The sequence below is a fragment of the Lethenteron reissneri genome, chromosome 37, assembly GCF_015708825.2.
Source record: "Lethenteron reissneri isolate LAM-NWPU_2019-01 chromosome 37, ASM1570882v1, whole genome shotgun sequence".
Taxonomy (NCBI): domain Eukaryota; kingdom Metazoa; phylum Chordata; class Hyperoartia; order Petromyzontiformes; family Petromyzontidae; genus Lethenteron; species Lethenteron reissneri.
Window position 1 is genome coordinate 8,698,047 of NC_083815.1, and position 24,460 is coordinate 8,722,506.

Below are 24,460 nucleotides of genomic sequence, written 5' to 3' on the forward strand. Positions count from 1 at the left end.
ACTATCTACCGTTGTTCTACTGTAGTAGGTGTAGCATGCAAGCTGGCACACTGTACCAGTACACAAATGGCAAGTTCGTGTATGTTCGCGAGCTGAAAGTGTTACTGTAGTTGCAAGCTGGCACACTGTGCCAGTATACATATGGCAAGTAAGTGTTACTGTAGTAGCGAGCTGGCACACTGTGCCAGTATACAAACGGCAAGTAAGCGAGCTGGCACACTGTGCCAGTATGCAAACGGGAAGTTTGTGGTGCAAGGTATGGAACATGAGCCACGAGAAACATCATTTGGAACGCTCTAAATCTGTGGCGACATATGGATGAATAACGCAAGGACCTAAACGTGTACAAAATGATACATTAAATCGTACACCTTCTTCACCCAGTTTTGACATTTGTCCACATTGAACATCACCCAGTTTTGTCATATCAAAAAGCACCACCCTGTTTTGCCTGTCGTTTTCCAAGACCACCCAGTTTTGACATTTGGGATCCAGTTTTGTCGGCAAAAGTTAAAAACCACCCAGTTTTGACATTTTCCCATTTGGTAAATGCAGATCCACACTGTCACGTGACCCGATGACGTCACGAGAACCACAGAGCAAGTGAAATGTCACTTGCAGGGTGTATCACCCTTGCTAAACACTCTGCGAATTCAAAACAGTTTCTCATTTAAATTAAGAAATAAGTTGAAAAACAATCATAATTTACTGCCGATTGTCAATCCGATGATGAATTTCAAAGCCCCCCTCCCCCGCCGCCACCATGCTGTGTTGACTTTGAAGGTTCAAGTTCATTTATTAAGTATATTAGGTATAGCCCTGTGAGCCATTCAGCTCTTGAAGGTTGTATCACCGTACTGCATCACGCTGGTCGGTACGGTTAGTGAGAATCAAACTCAGGTCGCCGACTTCATCCTGCTGTGCGCTAACCACCGTGCAACTGCGCCACCCCCGGTGATAACAACGATGCCCGTTTCCGAGGAAAGCCTCGCTGAGTCTCGAGACTCATTTTGCAGGAGGGTCCTGCATTAGAATGTCTGGTCGGTGTTCAATGACGAGAGAACGACTCAGAGGCAGCCAGGCGGCGAGCCAGGGCCAACAGTTGCCCAAGCTCTGTGGGCCTCGATATATTAAGATGATTGCAGACAATTCGTGTACACGTCTGAGGATGGCGTAATGTGCAGTGGACACTTACGGGCTATCTGCCCACGGATCGTGATGATGATGACGATGACGTTTTAGGACATCGGAGTAGCATCATCAGCATCATCTTACGAGGCGAAAACACTCGAAGCTCCGCACAGATAGAGTTCATCCGCAGACAGAACCATTACATTCAATTTACGCGTGGACTCAACCCGTAACTGTACAACTATCCCAAAGGCCATCTCCCAAGCTCATATGTACAACACGTGTACAACACGTTGTATTCCAAGGCAGTCACATCACCTACGCCAGCACTACTGCTATCAGAGGTTTGTATCTGAGAATCAGCAACCCATGATATAACGAGCTTCTCTAAGTCCATCGAGTTGATCGTCTCAGCTCAGTCTCCAATGAGCAACGCAAACAAAATCATAATTGGGGTTTTCACATAAATTGCACATATCCTAGGTCTACCATACAGAATACAGCATACTAATTCTAGATTTAAAGCTTTCGTGACTGCAAGGATTCATACTCTTAGGTTGTTTCGGTAAAGTCACGTAGGTAAAAATAAATAATAAAATAAAGATAATAGAAATAATAATTATAGAAATATAATTATAAATCACGACGTTTTAGAAGCAACACAAGTCTCCGTCATCAGGTGGGACCGTCACAGCTAGATTTACTGTCTCAAGTGATACAGTAAATTATACAGTAAATCTAGCTGTGACGGTCCCACCTGATGACGGAGTCTTGTGTTGCCTCCAAAACGTCGTGATTTATTATTTTATTTCTATTATTATTTCAATTTTATTTTTAAAAAATTACCTACGTGACTTTACCGAAAAAAACTAAGAGTATGAATCCTTGCAGTCACGAAAGCTTCAAATCTAGATTTAATGTTCAGAACATCGTCAAGTGACATAATTCCAGGTATGAAATTAAGGATCCTGTATCGGGTTACTTTGGTGAATGCTTAATACATTATCTAGCGAGGAAATGTTTTATGACTTGTCAAGCTCAATATAGAGACGTTTTGAGGTTAGTATTTTTTGCGGATGTCTACTTTTCAGGCGTTGGTAACACTATTATTTTTATTTTATTTTTTATTTTTACCTACGTGACTTTACCGAAAAAACTAAGAGTACAGCATACTAGCTAGTAAGTTAACTAGACGAGATGCAGCTGTGGCCTCGTTGACGCTTTGCTACCAAAGTTGTGCCTGACCATTCCGCTGCAATGGAGGATAATTCGCTTTGCAGCAATCCCCACTCCTTCTCATCACGTCCGCCGAATTAGCACGGTTGGGCTACGCACGGTGCGAAAAAAGTTCGAGGTCAAAAAGGTCGCACCCCCCCCCCCCGCCTCACATTCTCGGATGGCAGGCAGCGAGGCGGTGATGGGCGAGCTATTATCTGTCAACACTGAACGAGGTTTGTGTCTCCTCTCCCGGGGCAGGTCATTTCCCTCTGTAAAAAAAAACAAACCTGCGTTTTGAAAGAGGGATTTTGTATGTGTGTCTGTGTTTAGATATTTGTGCGGGAGCAGTAGTGGCGTAGTTATAGCACACTGCCCTACGAACCAAGCGACCGAGTTCAATTCCCACTCACGATCAAAAAAAGGGGTGAATATTTTAACCGGTTCCTGGACCTCCGCTGGCATGACGCAGCCTTAAATGATAACCTGGTGCAGTGTGTAACCATCAGCACTGGGGAGACAAAGACGGCCGGGTGTGGCGTTGGCCACAACCACCCCCTCGTGTGCTATGCTGACCTTCATGAGGTTCTCGATAGCAGCTCTTGACCCAACACTCAGATGAAGGTGAAACAGGGGATCTTTGTCTTTTTTGTGGACAGATTTGTGTTGCGTTACTGTATTTGCTGCTCGCGTTATAATCAGAATGACAGGAATATAAACATCTTTAAATAAATTATGAATGGTATGATAATGACGATGATGATTGACAGTGTAGCAAAGCAATGTTAGAGCATGGGAAAGCTCTACTCAGGGGAGGGTAGGAGACGCCCATTGCTATGAAGTCGTGCTTGCTGTGTCAACTTCCAGGGAATTGCCTGATGTGACATGCTGCACCGTGGAGTGACAGAATTCCAAATGGACGTTTGCTCATTTCCTATGCGAAGATCCTTGGCCAATTACTTTCATCATCCTGGGTCAGCGATACAACTCGGCGCTGTGTGTATTTCAGCATTGCAGGTTTTGTAAGCATGAACGTCAAATAAATGTGAATATCGATCCTGTTCTTCGCAACAAAAGTCCACGTTTTTGTCAGTGAAAATAATTCACAGCCCTTTGTCAACCCACTGCTGGATGAAGGCCAGCAGTTGGTTATACTTCACCATGCCTGTCAGTGCAGGCTGGTGAAGTGGGGATATCCAGGGCTGGTGAAGGTATCACTCACCACCGATGTGAGCCGTGGTGAGGAACCTAACTCAGTCTGCCGGGTCCATAGCGCAGTGCGAAAACCGCTGCACCACCTCTCATTAAGAAAACAAAATCCAATTCATAATCGGAGTGTCCATTGAGCACGTGAAGAGCCATAAACAAATAACTAGGGTGGAGGCTTCCCTCTGCTGGGAGAACAGAAGTAATGTCTAGACCATAGAAAGTGCCGAGGGTCTGCATCCCATGACATAATGAATCAAGTGTAGGCCCATTCATAAATAGTTTGTCAGTAGGCAGGTCACGTGTGGTGGGGTGAACTGTGGGTACTCTCACAAGACGTGTGGCTATCCTGGAAGAGTAGGCCCAAATACGCCTCTACAAGGACTCGAGTGGAGGCCCTTCCTCCAGCAATGTTGTGACAAGCAATTGTAGGTCAGCACCTTTACCTTGACCATTCGTGATGTTACACCAAGTGTGAGTTTACAGCCTGTTCCGTCTCTCCGTCACTGGATGAAGGCATCCCCACGGAGTGTTGAGTAGTGGGGGTTAGGGGCCGTCCATAAATTACATCACGCGATTCTCAAATACGACGTCACAAAGCTCTGCCCCCCCCCCCCAAACCATATTTCTATTTTGAAAATAAAACATGCTTCAAATCGCTTTAAACTATTGTCATTGTAGTGCGTATTTAATGTGGCCCTGCACTCTGATGTTATAGGCGACAACACTTATTAAAAAGGAGGCGTTGGAAAGCTGAAATTTAGCATAAAATTCACTTGAAAATATTCAACTGCAGATGTTCAGAATATTATATTGAAATTCTCTTAGAATTATCTATATATATAAAATCGTTCACGTCTGTGTGTCTGTGTGTGTGTGTACTGCACTTTCATTGGACGGCGGTTGCCCCTGGCAACGGCTAGCCACGCCTTCGCCGCTTTCATTGGACGGCGGTTGCCCCTGGCAACGAGTAGCAACTTTTCTCCGCGGGGTGGACGCCATTTTTAATAGCGCGGGGGGGGGGGGGGGGGACCGGCACCCGTACCCAGCGTTCGCCGGGTGGGAAAATCAGGCAAGGCGGGAGGCTCTGCACGGTGCTAGGCCTCGACACCCAACACGCCACTCTGCGGTAAATTCATACAAATTTCACGTCCTCTACAGAGTGGCGAGGGAGGCAGAGTGGCGAGGGAGGCAGAGTGGCGAGGGAGGGACTCAGCCTCAAAACGAGTAACTGGTGTGGCGTATTAACATCGCCACTGGGGAGACAAAGGCGGCCGGGCGTGGTGGATACAAGTCCCGGGCAAAGCCGGGTCATGACTATGTGTGTATGTGTTTATGTGTATGTCTGTGTGTCTGTATGTATGTGTGTATGTATGTGTCTGTATGTGTTTGTGTGTATGTATGTGTGTGTCTGTATGTATGTGTGTGTGTATTGTGTATGTGTTTGTGTGTATGTATGTGTGTGTTTGTATGTATGTGTATGTTTGTGTGTATGCATGTGTGTGTATGTGTTTGTGTGTATGTGCGGTTATGTATGTGTGTGTATGTGTGTGTCTGCAGCAAGCGCGTGTATGTGTACCTATGGACGCGCGCGCGTGTGTTGTGTAGGGGGAACGGTAGTGTAGTGCTTAGCGTACTGCCTGTGTCTATGTGTGTGTGTGTGTGTCTGTGTGTGTGTGTCTGTGTGTGTGTCTGTGTGTGTGTGTCTGTGTGTGTGTGTCTGTGTGTGTGTGTGTCTGTGTGTGTGTGTCTGTGTGTGTGTGTCTGTGTGTGTGCGTGTGTGGTGTGTAGGAGGAACGGTAGTGTAGTGCTTAGCGTGCTGCCTGTGTGTGTCTGTGTGTGTGTGTGTCTGTGTGTGTGTGTGTCTGTGTGTGTGTGTCTGTGTGTGTGCGTGTGTGGTGTGTGGGGAGCGGTAGTGTAGTGGTTAGCGTGCTGTCTGTGTGTCTGTGTGTGTGTGTCTGTCTGTGTGTGTGTTCTGTGTGTGTGTCTGCGTGTGTGGTGTGTGGGGAGCGGTAGTGTAGTGGTTAGCGTGCTGTCTTTGTGTCTGTCTGTGTCTGTCTGTGTGTTTCTGCGTGTGTCTGTGTGTGTGTGCGTCTGTGTGTGTGAGGAGCGGTGGGTGTAGTGGTTAACGCTACGCTGCGCTACCAACCCGGCGAACCGAGTTAGATTCCCGCTCATGGCCACCACCGATCAAGATTATTTGAACCTCACATAGGTCGACTCAGCCGGCCGTGGTGGATACAAGTCCCGGGCGAAGCCGGGTAGTACAGCTAGTCATATATTAAAAGTAATTATCACTATAGAAAAAAATACATGAAAACTTTGTAGTGGAATGAAGCAAAATGGACCGTGCAATTATTTCAATCACATATTCATTCCACAGAATGAAAATCAAAATGTTGAATAACTACATTTTTCTTCTCCATCTGAGAATGGAGAAGCAAAATGCTCCTTCATGGAATAAATAATAGGTGACCTTAGTAAATTTAAACAATAAAATAGTTAATAATGAAAATGTATCAAAATTAGTGTTATCACAATTCTATTTTATTAAGTAGAACGTGTTGTTTATATTTAAAGTTGCGCATTTTGATGTGACGTCAATTTCTCAACACCCCCCCTCCCTCGTCACACATTGTCACAAATGTCTGACCCCCCCCCCGCCCCCAGGTGCGTGACGTCATTTATGGACGGCCCCTCATTTTGGCATACTTCACCACCACGGATCAGTGAGGGTTGGTGAAGGCGGGGTGTTTAGACATTGGAACGTACAAGAATGATATTTGCTCCACTGCCCTCTGCTGGTTCTCTCATCACAGATGAGCGTCGCCTGCGAGTAGCTCCGCAGTACTTTCCTAAGCTGGTCCACAGGGTGGGTTAAGCTGGAGCATAGTACAGTACAACAATGGATGTGGCTGCTGTGCCATCTGCTTCCTTTGCAGTCTTGAAGCAGCCTACAGCCCCTGTTTAATGTGCAAGTGGTCACCCATGGTAGCACTATCCTGGACCCAGTGGCGTGGTCACTACATCATCAGCTCAGGGGGTGCGGCATTCGGTCATGCGGGGGGGCCCAATCCTGCTCTAATTACATAGAAATAAAACGTGGAACGTAAATTAAAAAAAAACCTTTACATTTTTTATTGAAACCGCGTTTTAAGTAAGTGTTTGTTGATCTTTTACACTTGTTGAAAACGTACCTTTTGGTGGTTGTCTCAAGGTCGGGCCCCTAACTCGTCGCTTTGGCCACCAAGGGGCCGTCCATAAATGACGTCACGCGATTTTGGACGATTTTTGACCCCCCCCCCCCCCTTGTCACACGGCGTCACAAAAAGTCAGACTCCCCCCCCCCTCAAATATGACGTTACAAAGCTCTGCCCCCCCCCCCACCCAGAAAAAAACATGCTTCAAATCGCTTTAAACTATTGTCATTGTAGTGCGTATTATTTAATGTGGTGCTGCACTCTGATGTTGTAGGAGAAAACATTTTTTAAAAAGTCTATTTGATTAAGTAGAACGTGTTGTCTATATTTATTAAAAGTTGCGCATTTTTATGTGACGTCACATTTCTCACCCCCCTCCCCACCCTCGTCACACATCGTCACAAATGTCTGACCCCCCCCCCCCCCCCCCCAGGTGCGTGACGTCATTTATGGACGGCCCCGAAGGGAGGGTCAAGGCACCCACCACCTGCATGTCCACGCAAGTTCCGCTACTGCTCAGATTCTGAGAAGTGATGAGGTCTGGGGCATTGCGTGTGGCATGACCTTAACAGCTGTCAACCCCGACACTTTACCCGTGTTCGTGAGCATGGGAATTGAGCGTTCAGGTCCAGTCGTGTGCAGCCGTTTCAATATACAGGCAACATATTCTTAGGTTTTTTCGGTAAAGTCACGTAGGTAAAAAATTAAAATTAATAAAAGTAAAATAAAATTAAAAAATAAAAATCTTCACCTGAAGACGGAAGCTTGTGTTGCCTCCGAAACGTCGTGATTTGATTTTTTTTTACTTTTATTAATTACTAGCTGTACTACCCGGCTTCGCCCGGGACTTGTATCTACCACGGCCGGCCGCCTTTGTCTCCCCAGTGGCGATGTTAATACGCTACAGTAGTTAAGTTACTCGTTTGAGGCAGAGTCGACCTAGGGGAGGTTCAAATAATCGTCACCGGTGGTGGCCGTGAGCGGGAATCGAACTGGGTTTGCCGGGTTGGTAGCGCAGCGTAGCGTTAAGCACTACACCCACCGCTCCTCACACACCACACACGCACAGACACACACACAGACACACACACAGACACACGCAGACACACACAGACAGAAACACACACACAGACAGCACGCTAACCACTACACTACCGCTCCCCACACACCACACACGCACACACACAGACACACACACAGACACACACACAGACACACACACACAGACACACACACACAGACACAGGCAGCACGCTAAGCACTACACTACCGTTCCCCCTACACAACACACGCGCGCGCGTCCATAGGTACACATACACGCGCTTGCTGCAGACACACACGACTTTCAGGGTGCATACGGCAGTAAACGACTGAAATAATAAAGCGGCAATGCTGTGTAAGGAACGCCTTAGACCCGCATTATACATTTGTGTAATGCGAGCGTAAACACACAAACACACACAAACACATACACAATACACACACACATACATGCAGACACACAGACAGACACATAACACACATACATACACACACATACAAACACAGAAACACATACACACACATACATAGACACACACATACATACACACAAACACATCCACAGACGTACATACACACATACATACAGGCACGCAGACATACACATAAACACATACAAAAAAACCCACATACATACACACACACATACATACACACAAATACATGCACACACATACATACACAATTGCATACAGACACACAGACATACACATAAACACATACACACATACACATGACCCGGCTTCGCCCGGGACTTGGATCCACCACGGCGGCAAAACCGACATACATACACACACAGACATACACACAAACACATACACACACATACATACACACATGCATACAGACACACAGACATACACATAAACACATACACATGACCCGGCTTCGCCCGGGACTTGGATCCACCACGGCGGCAAAACCGACATACATACACACACAGACATACACACAAACACATACACACACATACATACACACATGCATACAGACACACAGACATACACATAAACACATACACATGACCCGGCTTCGCCCGGGACTTGGATCTACCACGCCCAGCCGCCTTTGTCTCCCAAGTGCCGATGTTAATACGCCACACCAGTTACTCGTTTGAGGCTGAGTGGACCTAGGGGAGGTTCAAATAATCGTCACCGGTGGTGGCCGTGAGCGGGAATGGAACTGGGTTCGCCGGGTTGGTAGCGCAGCGTAGCGTTAAGCACTACACCCACCGCTCCTCACACACCACACACGCACAGACACACACACAGACACACGCAGACACACACAGACAGACACAGACAGACACACACACACACAGACACAGACAGCACGCTAAGCACTACACTACCGTTCCCCCTACACAACACACGCGCGCGCGTCCATAGGTACACATACACGCGCTTGCTGCAGACACACACGACTTTCAGGGTGCGTAAGGCAGTAAACGACTGAAATAATAAAGCGGCAATGCTGTGCGAGGAACGCCTTAGACCAGCAACACATTTGTGTAATGCGAGCGTAAACACACAAACACATACAACATACACACACATACACACAAACACATACACACAGACATACACATACACACAAACACACACATACATGCACACAAACACATACACAATACACACACACATACATGCAGACACAGACACATAACACACATACATACACACACATACACACACATACATAGACACACACATACATAGACATACACACAAACACATGCACACACGTACATACACACATACATAGAGACACGCAGACATACACATAAAGACATAAAAAGAAAACCCACATACATACACACACACATACACACAAACACATACATACACATACATACACACATACATAGAGACACACAGACATACACATAAACACAAACACACATACACATGACCCGGCTTCGCCCGGGACTTGGATCCACGATGCCCCGCCGCCTTTGTCTCCCCAGTGACGATGTTCACACACGACAGCAGTTACGCTTTTGAGGCTGAGTGGACCTAGGGGAGGGCCAGGTCCGTTTCAAATAATCGTCAGCGGTGGTGGGCGTGAGTTGGAATCGAACTGGGGTCGCTCAAGCAGCTTAATGACTGTTTGTACAAAGAACATATAAAGAATCGATTATAATAACCAGGCAAGAGTCCACATTATAGACTGCCAGTACACGCACTCAGCTTCATAAGCAGGCTAGAGTGTACATGATAGAGTGGCAGTACGCTCACCGAGCTTAATAAGCAGGCTACAGTGTACATGATAGACTGGCAGTACGCTCACCCAGCTTAATGAGTATTTGTACAGTGAACATTAAAGTAATCGATTGTTGGCGCGTTGGGTTTAAAAGTAATATTAATAGCACACATTGTGGTGGGGGTGTAGTGAAGAGTAGGAAAAACTTTGATGAATTTACCTCAGAGTGGCGTGGTGGGTGTCGAGGCCTAGTAGCGTGCAAAGCCTGCGGCCTCGCCTAAAATTGTCGGCTTGGAAGAGGCAGGGTACGGGTGGCGTTCCTTCCCTCCCCCCCTAGCGCTCCAACAATACTGTGTAATGGCTATTATTTAATTAAATACGGAGCTTATGAAAGTGGCGAAGGCGTGGCTAGCCGTTGGCAGGGGCAACCGCCGTCCAATGAAACTGCAGCCCTTGGCGAAGGCGTGGCTAGCCGTTGCCAGGTCCAATGAAAGCGGCGAAGGCGTGGCTAGCCGTTGCCAGGGGCAACCGCCGTCCAATGAAAGTGCGTATGGGCCAAAGTCCACACACACACACACAGACAGACAGACATGAACGATTTTATATATATAGATAATTTTTACCTACGTGACTTTTCCGGAAAAAAACCTAAGAATATGAATCCTTGCAGTCACGAAAGCTTCAAATCTAGAATTAATACGGGCAACAACCAAAACATCGTCTATTTGTTTGTGTTCCTCTCCCTTGCGATGGCACTTTGTAGGATGAACGTTAAGATGTATAAGGGGCACGGGGTGACCAATAAGGTCTGAATTTGTCTGTAATAAGGTAGGGGCACTGATACGTGGTTGACAGGTGTGGATCTTGGTGGTGTACTTTGTAAATAGAGTTTTCCATTCAGAGTAAAGGTTATGCAATGCACACTGGACTTTGGTTATATGTATGTGTACAGTATGTTGAACTTTATTGGCACCGTACGTAGCCAACCGCGCTAATCGGAGATGCGGGGGGAAGGATAACAAACTAAATACAAATACGAGTATTTAACAACCGTAGCATTTTCAGAATAATGATTAAAAGAAAACTCTCATGTACGTCTCCTACATACATGAAGATATCACACGAGCCGAGCATGTGAAGGCAACACTTGATTCAAACGTGCCTTGAAGGGTAGCGTTTATCTCTACAACAGTTATCAAGAGACACCAAATTATCCCCCCCCCCACCCCATTATCAGCCTATCCAAAAAAAACACTCATTTTACGACACGTTTTCCAAATTTCTCACAGAACAGGGGCCGCCCATAAATGACGTCACGCACCTAGGGGGGGGGAGGGGAGTCAGACATTTGTGGCGATGTGTGACGAGGGGGGGAGGGGGGTGTTTGAGAAATGTGACTTCACATCAAAATGCGCAACTTTAAATGAATATTAATTAAATTAAATTGTTATACACTAATTTTGATACATTTTCATTATTAACTATTTGATTATTTAAATGTACTAAAGTCACCTTTTATTTATTCCATTAAGGAGCATTTTGCTTCTCTATGGGAGAATGGAGAAGCATACATTTTGATTTTTTTTATTATTGTTAATAAACATTTTGATTCTAATGATTGTACCAGAGCTTTTCATTCTGTGAAATGAATGTGATTGTTATTATTGTACTCTCCATTTTGCTTCGTTCTACTACAAAGTTTAAAGTATTTTTCTATAGTTATAATTACTTTTAATATTTTATAATTATAAGAGAATTTCAATATAATATTCTGAACATCTGCAGTTTTAGTTAGACGTTGAATATTTTCAAGTGAATTTTAGGCTAAATTTCAGCTTTCCAACGCCTCCTTTTTAATACATGTTTTCTCCTACAACATCTGAGTGCAGCGCCACATTAAATTAAAAAATCGGCCAAAAGCGCATGACGTCATTTATGGACGGCACCACAATAAAGGATTTAGGCCTAAATTAGGCTCCTTTAGGTTGACTGAGCCTTAAATGAGTAGCTGGTGCTGTGTGTAAACATCGAGCACTGGGAGAGACAAAGGCGGTCGGACGTGGTCCCGGCCACCCGCCCCTTCGTGTGCCTTGCCGGCCTTCATAGGTGCTCGCAAACAACACTTGTACCAAAGTCGAATTAAGCTATACGGGAGCTCTTTGTCTTTGTGTTTGTGGGTGGAGGGGGGAGGGAGCGGTGGCGCAGTGGTTAACGCACCGCACGACGAACCCAAGTTCAAATCCGGCTCACGGCCAACATCGGTGACGAATATCTTAAACCGCTCAATGGGCATCCCCTAGGTCGACTCAGCCTCAAACGAGTAACCCGGTGCGGCATGTCAACAACAACAAACAACACGCGCTGGGTGAGACACGTGGTGCTGTCCAAACGCACGTGGTGCTACGTCGATGGCAGCTGTCACTGCTGAGAAGCTGACGTCACTGTTGAGCGTGACGCGCTTTCCGGTAAAGCGTGGAGGGGAATACCCCCGACCCCCCTCCTTCATATCGGCTTCATTAGAACGCGCGTTCGCGTTCGACTTCACTTTCCTGGTTTTTCTCTCACGCAACGCTGCTCTTCTCGAGGGTAAGTTTTCAACCGGCATCGTATATTTATTTGTGTGTTGCCATCATCATCATCACCAGCCAGCCAGCCATGGGCATGCTTAATTTACTACTGGATAGAGTGCCTCCGACCAGCAACCAACCACCACCACCGCGCTAAACCAAATACCATTCTCGCGAGCGACGCTGCCACGCAACTAAGTCACCCACGCAGCCCCAGCATCAGCCACCACCACCACTCTCTCTGGTTTCATCGTTCCATCTCCGTGCGCTCACTGTGTGTTGCTCCTGTGCCTGGTTGCCACGAGCGCGCCTCTTAAAGCCCACCGGACATAAACATTGCAACATCGTTGTTGTGTGTGTGTGTGAGTGTGTTCAGTTGTCCTTATCCACCGCACCTCCGATTAGCACGGTTGGATACGTACGTTCAACCTCCATGCATAATCACTTATATTTGTGTAATAAGTAGCGTTAAGGCACGATCTAAGGCTCATTGAACCATGCCTTATGGGATAATCCGGATTATAAGACGCACTTGTGCCCGCATGTATCTTAAAACAAAAGTTGGGGGGGGGGGGGTGCGTGCGTCTTATAATCCGGTGTGTGAGAGACCAGATTTTGTGTAACTTGATTGACACGAGGTTCAGGCTGCGTCTTCTAATCCGGGGAATCGAGGAATCACAAACCAGCATTGACGACGGGAGGATATAACCTTAAATTCCCGAACTCAGCGACTAACAAATAGAGGTTTTTATGTTGTTTGTTATGCATTGTGTGTACTGTGTGTCTGTGTTTAAGTGTGATATTGTAGTGTTGCAGGGAGCGGTTACCGCGCTGCGCTACGAACCCGGCGACCCGGTTTCGAATCCCACTTAAAGGCCAACACCGGTGACGAATATCTGAACCGGTCCTGGGTTTCCTCTCCTAGGTCGACTCAGCCTCAAATGAGTACTTGGTGCGGTGTGCACTGGGGAGACAAAGGCCGCCGGGCGTGGTGCTGGTCACCCATCCCATCTTGTGCAGTGTCGGCCTTCATAGGTGTTCGCTAACAGCACTTGCCCCAGCAATTTCTTGAGGCTATACGGGGGATCTTTGTCTTTTTGTTCTAGTGTATAAGGGTGACATCGTGTTTAAGCGCGATGTTATAGCGCTATAATATAGCCGAACCTTGTGTTGGGGGGTACTGTGTCGTGTTTAATAATAGTTGGGTCTGCGCGTGTACAGTCCCAGCTCTTTAAATAAAACTTGGCCACGACACACATTGGCACGACCGTTTGCTGGGCAGTGTTATTATTTTCCAGTGTGAGTTTTCTACTGAACTGACACACGAAGAGATCACCTTACGATTGAATACACAGTGTGTACACGCCACAATTGCCCGATTTGCCCGAGTAGAATTTCCATTGCTGTACAACAGCGTCTTAATAAAACACGTGAAAGAGTGCGAGACGGGTATGAAGGCGGCTACGTGTGTACGGTGATTACAGTACCGTGTGTTTTTTTTAGCGAAGAGGCGTGGGGAGTAGAGGAAGGTCTTGAGTCTGGGACCTAAACAAGGGGCCAGGGAGTCGACAACATGGGTGGGGTGTGGGGAAACTTCCATATTCAGGAGGCAACGGATGAGAAGCCACACCTGTCAACCTTATTACAGACCAATTCAGACCTTATTGGTCACCCCGTGCCCATTATAATTCTCAACGTTCATCCTACAAAGTCCCATCACAAGGGGGAAGCACAAACAAATTGACAAAAAAATGTTGTTTTGCCGTATTGAAACGAATTTACGCCGTATAGACCTCAAAACCACATTTCCCTGTACAAGAATACGGGGTAAACCGTATGGGTTCACTTCAGTGCCGGATTAAGTTAGTGTGGGGCCTGTAACATATGTTATAAAGGGGTCCTAAATAAAAAAACCACATACATATTAAACCACTAATTTGTCACTTGCATAGTAAAGTAATTGTATTTTTTCATTTGCTATACAGCCCGATAATACGACAAATCGCTAACCTTAAACACCCAGTCGTTCATAAAAGTTGAAGGCGGTATAGTACTATAGTAATAGAGCAAGTGCAGAATCACTGAACCTGAATTAATAGCTTGAAATTATTTAGCGCGGGGCCCTTGAAAGTGTGGGGCCCGTAGCTACATATGTAGCTACTTGTGCTACTAGGATCATCCGGCACTGGTTGACAGGTACAGAGAAGGGACCTCCCCTCCCTCCCTCGCCACAAAGCAGACACACGTCGTCAGCTTTTGGGCATTGTGCCTCTGTTACCGGGTCCAGGTCAGCATTCTAAACAATGTTACTTGCTGCCCAATTGCATTCCAGTTACGCTCGTTGGCATCACGTGCCGCGAGGTGAAGAAATGTCCATTCGGAACTCTCACAGAAAGCTGTGTACCTACGCTGTCAGTTTAACGAGTCGGCTTTCGCGACCAATATTATTCATAAATAAAGGCGGGGTTTTTTTTGTGGGCGAGTTCGTGTAAATATAAACGTGTCGATAAAACCCGCCACCACCCGACACAGCCAATTAGTAAGGTTTGTCACGTAAACAAAACGTGCCAATTCGTTACACGAACTCGCCCACAAAAAAAGAGAGTAACCAATTCTGGCTATCGCCTGACAAAGCTGGTTGTAACCACCAGCGAAACGTCGTACTCTAGTTGTAAACGTTTTGGGTTTGCATGTTTTCCCCATGGTCGCGTGGATTTTTCTCCGGGTCCTCCGGTTTTCCCCTCCACATTTAGAATCAACGTGCGTTTCGCGTTTTCGGCGGATATAAATGTCCACGTGATAAGCCACTTCGTGGACATTATTTGTGGCCAGGTCGCTTCTGAAAAAGTGCTCAGCGAACCTTGCCCGGCAAAATAAAAAAAATCTGAGTAATAGTAACCTTTGAATATCACGTATGAACACGTTATTCAAGGGTGTAATGTGAGACGTTTTGAGAAACCATCGCTGACTTTGAACCTTACATAAACTTTAACAGTTAAAGTGGTGAGAACCCCACCCAATGCTATCCACCCAGCTACACTCCAGCCGAAAGTGTGCCGTCGGAGCATGCAACTGCTTTAACAAAATACAACACTGTGGGTTTTTTTAACTCCACGATTCTAATAATCCTCTATTCAGCTCGGAGCGATGCAAGTGGGTGCTCTAAGATTCGCTTTTCAAGTCGATGAATGCTGGTTGGGGTGTATTATTAACTTCACAATAACTGTATGCGTGTGTGTGTTTCATGTGCTGCTGGTTTGTTAGCATGGAGTACCCGGACATGATGGAGTGTCCCATTTGTGGGCGGTTGTTTAAGCACTGGGAAATACAATTCCACTCTTCCACTTGCCAGAACTTTTCATCTCCATCGCAGTGCAGCGATGATACGGAGTGGAAAGACCGCGAGAAAGAGGTGAGTTTAAAACAATTGTGTTAGCTCATGAAAAAGTTGTACGAGTGAGAATTCAAACTGTGATTCTTTATCACCGTTAGCCATTGCCTATCCACTGCTGGATAAAGGCCTCCGAACGCCGTCTCTATCCCTTCATGGTCCTGTGTGGCTACAGTTGATCTTCTGGACATGAACATTTACCATCACTCCACGGTGGTTGCCCTCTGTGGTGCATTCTCTCCGTTGGCTACCGTTCCATCACTTTTGCCCATGAGCCATAGTCCTGGCTATGTGCATCACCTGAGGCCACTTACTCTTCTGTGCGCCATATTACCACACATTCGGTGCTTGCCAACAGCACGAGCTGTTTGCCACCTGCAAAGGCCCAAATTGTAATGACAAGGACATGGTCTCACTTGGTGCGTGCACGTACAAGCAGAAATATGTTTACACAACATTAGTACACTCTTTGTGAATATATGAAAAGCCTGTGTTGAGTTTAACAAATAGGCTTTCGCAACCAATGTTATTCATTATTTTTCTTTTTTTGGGTCAGATCGCTGTGTGAGTAAAATCTGTGTCGTAAACCCTCCTCCACCCGACACAGCAAATTAATAAAGTTGTCACGTGATGAACAAACGTATCTATGGGACTTTTCCAGTATCAAAATCATGAAAAAAAAATATGCCCAGTATCAAAATTCTGAAAAAATAAGAAAACAAAAATTCCCATAGATATAACTGCTCAAGCCGAGATATCAAGCTTGATACTTGAATTATTTTGTACTGTTCGCCTTTTTGTGTCCCCTGGCCTATCACTCATAAGACAAGGCCGTACAGAATTCTGCCTGGTGTAGGTCAATTCGTTTCAAAGACAATGCATATATTATTAGAGCATGTTTCTTTGGTATGTTTCGACACAAGCATGTGTGGTGAATGCAGACGTGATGCCTTGTTATATGTATCTATTTGGTGTTTCAAAATCTAAACACCTGTTTGATTGCCAGAAAGTGTAAAGCCTATTTCTTATTTTTTCATCATGAACAAGCGTACCGATTTATCACTGGCTTCAGCAGCACCACTCACTTGTTGGAGAACAAGTCACAACACATAGTAGTAGGTTTTTATCCTTTAAACTGGTACAAAAACTGACACCTTTATACAAGGCATCATGTTTGCAATAACCACAACACAAGCAGTCAAAATGCAAACAAAAAGAAACAACTCTGATAATGATAATGATATGCACTGTCCTTGAAGTTGATTGGTCCACACCCGAGACAGCTTTTCTTAGAGCCTAGTCTCCATTTTTTTTTAGTTGTATGCCTTTTGGCGTCATCTGGTCCAACACCACTGGTAAAGGAGATGTCTCAAAGTCACAACACTTTAACAATTGAGTACGGGCGTTCCGCTGGTAATTCCAGCCAGCATCATTAGGCAGTTTTCAAATATCTCAAACTGCCCTCCAGTTTAGGGACTTTCAAATGCGTAATTAAGGAATGTCGCAATGTGACGCTCATGCTCCTCGAAACGATGTGCACATGTGCAGTCAAAGCAGGGTGCGACAAAGCGTCACGAAGATGAAAAAGAAGAGATACCAAAACGCGTCTCTTTCGACGACCCAGGTATTGAAATTCCTTCGTGCTCTACGAAATAAACTGAGTTTAAAATAAGATGTCGGGTAAATAACTCGGCTTTTTTTCTATGTTATATAGAAATGTATATGTTGAGTAACTTTTGCCATTTTCTAAAACAGAATTGTGTTTTCTTGGTTCTTTCGGTAAAGTCACGTAGAAGGAAGATAATAAAATAATAAAAAAACATAATAAAATAATTTTCACGACGTTTCGGCCACAACGCAAGCAGCCGTCTTCAGGTGGAGAACAGGTCTGACTTTACCGAAAGAACCAAGAAGATGAATCCCTGCAGTCACGAAAGCTTTAAATCAGAATTGTGTCTCTTTAGCAGCTGCTTATTGACATCGTGTTTTTTATGTAATTAACGTGTTGGGGTTGTTTTCGTTTAGAAGTGTCCTGATTTTGACTGTGATTGGATGTACTCCATCACGGGTCGATTCTTTTCACATAACACCCTAAACACATTCATTTGAGAAAATACAAAGGACATGTCAGTGTCTATCCTATTCACGAGCAGTCTACGGTATTTGGAAAGACTCATATACTTGTTTTGCATGCTATTGATTTTCTAAAACACTTTAACTATAATAAGTGACACTTGTTTGTATAAAAATAAAACGCTCATTGTCAACGCCGTAGAGACACTGTGTTTTCTTGGAATGATAGCTCCCTATTGTATTTTCATTTTAACGAGTACACTTCTACATACTGTACAATATACACAACTGGGTGATGCTGTGAACAACATTGCGGTTGGAAGGTTACGAGTTTAAATCCAGATTTGGGGTCAATTTAACGCATTATTTATCTGACGGTTAATAAAATGAACAGCATTGGAGAGACATTCCAGCCATGTTAGTGTGGAATTTCTCCCACAACACTTCATAGTAAGTAGAACATTTACACTACTCGCAAATCAGCCTCAATGGGATGAAGCCACATTGCAGCATGTGCCCACACTCTGCTGTGGAACTTCTGCAGGTGATACTCACATGTGAAGCATAGCATCTGCACAGAGGGCAGTGCAGCAAATGCGACTGTTGTCCAAAATCAAGGTTTTTTGGGTTGGATCTCGTAAATGTAAATGTGTCGTTAACTCGCCACCACCCGACACAGCCAATTAGTAAGATTTGATAATTGGTTTTTTACCCTTCTATCTGGCAACAAAACCAATTATCATATTTTTACTGGCAAATGAGGTCCCCTTAGTAAGATTTGTCACGTAAAAAAAACGTGATCATTAGTTAACACTTGGGTGTTGGAGAGTAAACCCACGAAATTAAAAATGTGAGTTCTACGTTTCGCTGGTGATTACAGCCAGCTTCATCAGGTGATGTTCCAGAATTGTGAAGAAGTCTTTCTGTTTCAGTCTTAAATAGAGCAAAGGTGATCTCGTTAACGTGAGCCTATCAGGTGCAAAGACCAGAGGGGAGTTAATTTAGTCATGTAAATTACGATAAATTATGTTAATCTGAGAATATGCAGGACCTATTAATGGTTGGGTTAGTCACAGTTAATCAACATTCCATTAATCAAAATACAGGGTGCTTCAAAGAAATGTTAACACTTATATGGGAATATCGTTTTTAATGGAAAATAACGGATACTACCCTGTAACATGATGACAAATGTATGTTAATAGCTTCAAAAATGCAGTCTTCACTTGTTCACCATCATCGTCAACACACGCCTGGAATCTTCTCCAAATGGTCTCCAGAGCCCGGAGGCACATTTATTGTGGTATCATTGCAAATTCTCAGAAGTGTTAACATTCTTTCGAAGCACCCTGTATATCCAACGTTAAATACTCCTACGTCGAAACGACCCCCCCCCCACCCTTCACCAACCCGCACTGACCTGTGGTGGTGAAGTATGGCCAAATAATGGCAACGACCCACACGGCGTGGAGAGGCCGTCACCCAACACTGGGTTGACGAAAGGGCTATATAGTAATTCTAGATTTGAAGCTTTCGTGACTGCAAGTATTCATATTCTTAGGTTTTTTCGGAAGCTTGTGTTGCCTCCGAAACGTCGTGATTTTTATTTTATTTTTATTTTACTTTTATTAATTTTAATTTTTTACCTACGTGACTTTACCGAAAAAAACCCAAGAATATAGCTATACAGTACTTTTATATTGCATCTGCACGTCGCAAAGACATTGCTGTGCAGATCATTTGTAAAGTAACAAAATGCATTTTTATATTCTCAAGACATTAATTATCAACAACGATTTTACAGAACGTGAAGATCACTTTGGCAAGATGGAATGGCACGCGGGGAGAGATGAAGGTGATAAGAAGGTAAGAACTTCACCCCAGCAGAGTTAACATCACCGACGATGACCACAACTATCGTTTAAACTCGCATCACATGTTCATACAGTTGTGTTAATCGATGGGATTCAGCTCCATTGATGGAACCACAAAGGGCTCTTATATTCCATCCGCTCATTTATCTCGGGTCCATTGGAGGGATCTGCAAGTTATCGCTAAATCATCCATGGTGCGGATTAGCCAAGCTTGCAAGGAAAAAAGAAATATCTTTACACGCGCGCGCTGCTTTAATTACAAGCTGCTCTTCACTCGTCGAGGGTCAGTGACTAGGCGCCCATGTGACCACGAAAACACTTCGGCAAGTGAACCGATTACTTTTTTAAAAAATCGATAAAAACAGACGGGGCATTCGATGTATTCATCCTGTTCTATATAGGTAAACAATACAATTTCACAGCCTAATCATTTGCATTGTCCATTTTATTTTATTTTATCTGGGCCACCTCTTTCCCCCTCTTCCCCGATTACCCCAAACAATCGACAGTTGAATACTCATACACAGGATCTGGTATCAGCGGGAGCGGTTCAATGTTTCACTGTCCACTCTCCGTCAGCAATGCTCTGTACGAAGTACAACAACTCATCATAGCCACGGTAGATTGTGTTGAACACAAACACATGAACAAACAGAGCGTCTGCCTCACCGTCACCGCCACCATCATCATCAACCATCAATCCGCTGCTGGATGAAGGCCTCCCAAAGCAATCGCCACGTCTCATGGTCCCACGATGCAAGAGTGCATCCAAGCACCTGCACATTTCGTTACATCATCTCTCTCCATGCTAGATCTCCTCTTGGGCATGATCCCTCACTTGGTTCACATTGTAAATTTTACATTTGGAAAAATCATATTTCAGTCCAACAGCCTGTATGTAGACCTATTAGACCAAAATACATATTCTGGCAGCATTTCTTTTAAGCTGCAAGACTCTTGGACTCTTGACTTTCTGAGAATCATCGACAGAGTTTGGCATATTAAACACAATGATTCAAGGTTAAGTGGATTGCTAGACAACAGCACTTGATGAAAATTATTCCTCGTAAAATTCAAGACCAATATGATTAATATTTTGTTTCCAGGCGAGAGCTGAGTTATGTTAACATCTGGTTATGCTGGATATATTCTCCAGTGAGACGTATAAAGTTGTCAAAAACGTACTTACACTTCAACATTCCTCCAATTTGGTGAAAAACCAAATCGACTGCCATACTGGCCCACGTGACAACTTGATTTGTCTCTGTCAGGTGGTGGAGGGTGATCGTTTAAAAAAACGACAGACCTACACAACGACCTCACCTAAAATAAACTAAGTACGAATCATAAGTTACAAAAAGCTGCTGAAAAACATTCTTCCATAAAGTACACAGGCTGATGGACTACAATATTATTTCATATTTACGAGGTAATAGTGGAGGCACTTAAACCTGTGGCAGTGTGAGCAATGGATGTACCTGTTTTAATACATAGACTTGTCTGCTTATTTATTAATTTATTGCCCACAATCCACTACGACCGAGCATCATAATAAGTTTTATAAAATTCACCGTTTTCCTCTGAATATACCCCCACAGTGTTGATGGAAATGCTCCTGCCTATTCTTTCGCGTATATACAGTACATGGAAAGCCCCCTTGTCAATTCACATCCAGCATTATTTTACCAGGTTAGTGAAGGCAGGGGGAACAGAGGCATGGTAGCATAGATGTACAGTACAACAATTAGCTTTTTTCTGCCCTGCTCGCTGCTGCCCACCACGTAACCCAGCATAAATTCTTCTTGGTTCTTTCGGTAAAGTCACGTAGAAGGGAAGTAATAAAATAATAAAAATAAAACATAATAAAATAATTCTCACGACGTTTCGGCCACAACGCAAGCAGCCGTCCTCAGGTGAAGACCAGGTCTGTCGAGGACGGCTGCTTGTGTTGTGGCCGAAACCTCGTGAGAATTATTTTATTATGTTTTATTTTTATTATTTTATTACTTCCCTTCTACGTGACTTTACCGAAAGAACCAAGAAGATGAATCCCTGCAGTCACGAAAGCTTTAAATTGAAATTTAACACGCAAGACAGTCGTACAGGCTCTTGGGGCGAATGCTTTGGCAAAGCTTATATTGGGGCTGGAATGTTGCACGAATGGTTGGTGTGGCCAATTCCACGGCCTGCTACATTTGTTTCCGCTGTTTTCACATCAAGAAGATGAATCCCTGCAGTCACGAAAGCTTTAAATCGAAATCCAGCATAAATTGTCACACAGGCTTCACACACTGCTGATGAGACTCATCAAGGCGAAGCACACGATTACCTGCTTCAGCAAATGCTGCCGGAAAACACAAGGCCCATAGGCCGTTGGTCATTAACACAATTTTATTTTGACACGGTGAAAAATACGCTTGTTTTTTCCATTTATTGTCTCTGTTAAGGTGTGTGTGTGTATGTGAGAGTGTTGTTGTGGGGAGCGGTAGTGTAGTGGTTAGCGCGCTGCGCTATGAACCCGGCGACACGAGTTTGATTCCCGCTCACGGACAACACCAGTGACGATTATCTGAACCGGTCCCGGGCCTCCCCTAGGTCGACTCAGCCTCAAATGAGTACCTGGTGCGGTGTGTAAAAATTGCCACTCGGGAGACAAAGGCGGCCGGGCGTGGTGCTGGCCACCCACACCCTCGTGTGCCGTGCCAGCCTTCATAGGTGCTCGCTAACAGCACTTGCCCCTACAGTCTGTTAAGGCTATATGGGGGATCTTTGACATTATCTTTGTTGTTTATCTGAACCAGTCTTGGACCTCTCTTAGGATGACGCTAGTTTCTGGCCACACCGTCTCCTTGTGTGCCATTCCGGCCTTCATGGGTGCTCGCTCATAGCACTCACGTTCCCCAACAGTCTGTGAAGGCTACATGTGGGAACATTCGTCTTTCTTCTGTGGCTGGTGGTTGTGGTTGTGGTGGCGGCCCTGATGTTAGCAATGTCCCTCCACTCTGGCAGGACCAAGCAGAGGGAGAGTTCGAGCCATGCCAGTCGTGTCCCGTGTGCTCCGACATGTTTCCGGAGGATTTCATCAATTTGCACGTCGATTACTGTTTGGAGAACAATGACGAAGCACAGCAACACGTGTCCAGGACTGACGTTCCCAATCTCGAGTCTTCACCCAATCAGCACTGTCAAGGTAATTCTTACCCTGCATGGACACAGCTGTAAAGGTACACAAGCAGTGACTTTAGCTAAACACATATTTGTGTCAGGGATGAGTTTTTAATTAAAATGTTGAATATTTTTTTATTCTTGATTTGAAGCTTTCGTGACTGCAGGAATCCATACTCTTTGGTTCTTTCGGTAAAGTCACGTAGTTAGGAATAAAATAAAATAAAACAAATCACGATGTTTCGATTGCAACACAAGCAATCTTCATCAGGTATGGAAAACCCCAGCCTCACGTCCTCTCTCCCCTTAGCCCCCCCCCTCTCCCCCTTGCCCCTCCCCCTTTCTTACCTATATAACCTCTTGCCACGGCAGCTCTTTCTCCCACTTCAGCAAATTTTTTCTGGTTGTGGTTTTCCCACCTGATGATGATTGCTTGTGTTGCAATCGAAACGTCGTGATTTGTTTTATTTTATTTCTAACTACGTGACTTTACCGAAAGAACCAAAGAGTAGATTTTTTTTATTTTCTGATGTTTGAGAACAATTTTGTTTATTAAGGTGCCGTGTCTTCCACGTGATAAGCCACTTCGTTGAGCTGTCATTTGTGGCCATGTCGCTTCTGAAAAATAGCTACATAGCTCAGTGGGCCTTACCTGGTAAAAAAAAAATGTTTTTAGTTTAACCTTATCCGATGCCACATTATGACACTTTTGGTCACAAAAGAGCAGGCGTGACATTGTGGGAGCGATGTCACTTGCATGTGTGTATGTTGAACTTCTTTCGCACCGTACGTAGCCAACCGTGCTAATCGGAGGTGAAATCACATTTTCGGATGAGTCCAAAGCCAAAAAAAATGTTGATCATCAGAAGTTATATATAAATATCGACTTTATATTTAGACCTTGTGGTTTCATTTGGAGTTTGGGGACACATCACTCATTTCTATAACATAGCTGCAACACAGCCTAGTGCATATCTGTCAACCCGTATGGTTTACGGCCGTTTCAATACAACACGTTTTTTTGTGTTTCTCCCTTGTGATGGGATGTTGTAGGATAAAAGTTGAGATTTGTAGGGGCACGGGGTGACCAATAAGGTCTGAATTTGTCTGTAATAAGCTCGGCACTAAGGTATGCTCGTAAGAATCAGGTCGTCTGTGATTTACACTCCCAGTTAAATGTATTCATTACATTCATCCTTGTTTCATCTGCACTCTCAATTTTTTTTCCATTTTAAGTCCGAATAACATCATGATATATTTCACATTGTTACGTAATGTATAGATATAAATTACCGTAGATCTTATTGTACACATTGTTGTCCTTCCCCCGCACCTCCGATTCGCACGGTTGGCTACGTGCAGTGCGAAAGAAGTTCAACAAACAAACATGGGCTT

At 44.6% G+C, this 24,460-nt stretch overlaps 1 protein-coding gene across 2 annotated transcripts in view; it reads left to right on the forward strand.

Annotated features, from left to right (window-relative positions):
* Positions 1-7,239: 7,239 nt before the first annotated feature.
* LOC133351400 (uncharacterized) overlaps positions 7,240-24,460 on the forward strand; it is a 32,524-nt gene continuing 15,303 nt past the window's right edge. The window contains exons 1-5 of one of the 2 annotated variants that reach the window (XM_061566565.1): positions 7,240-7,290; positions 15,827-15,974; positions 17,502-17,577; positions 19,831-19,892; positions 22,910-23,090. In XM_061566565.1, the coding sequence (XP_061422549.1) occupies positions 7,286-7,290; positions 15,827-15,974; positions 17,502-17,577; positions 19,831-19,892; positions 22,910-23,090 (472 nt within the window). In that variant the 5' untranslated portion in view covers positions 7,240-7,285. Of the gene's footprint in view, positions 7,291-12,478; positions 12,582-15,826; positions 15,975-17,501; positions 17,578-19,830; positions 19,893-22,909; positions 23,091-24,460 lie in introns of those variants that run through there. The other variant, XM_061566566.1, reaches the window with a different exon arrangement.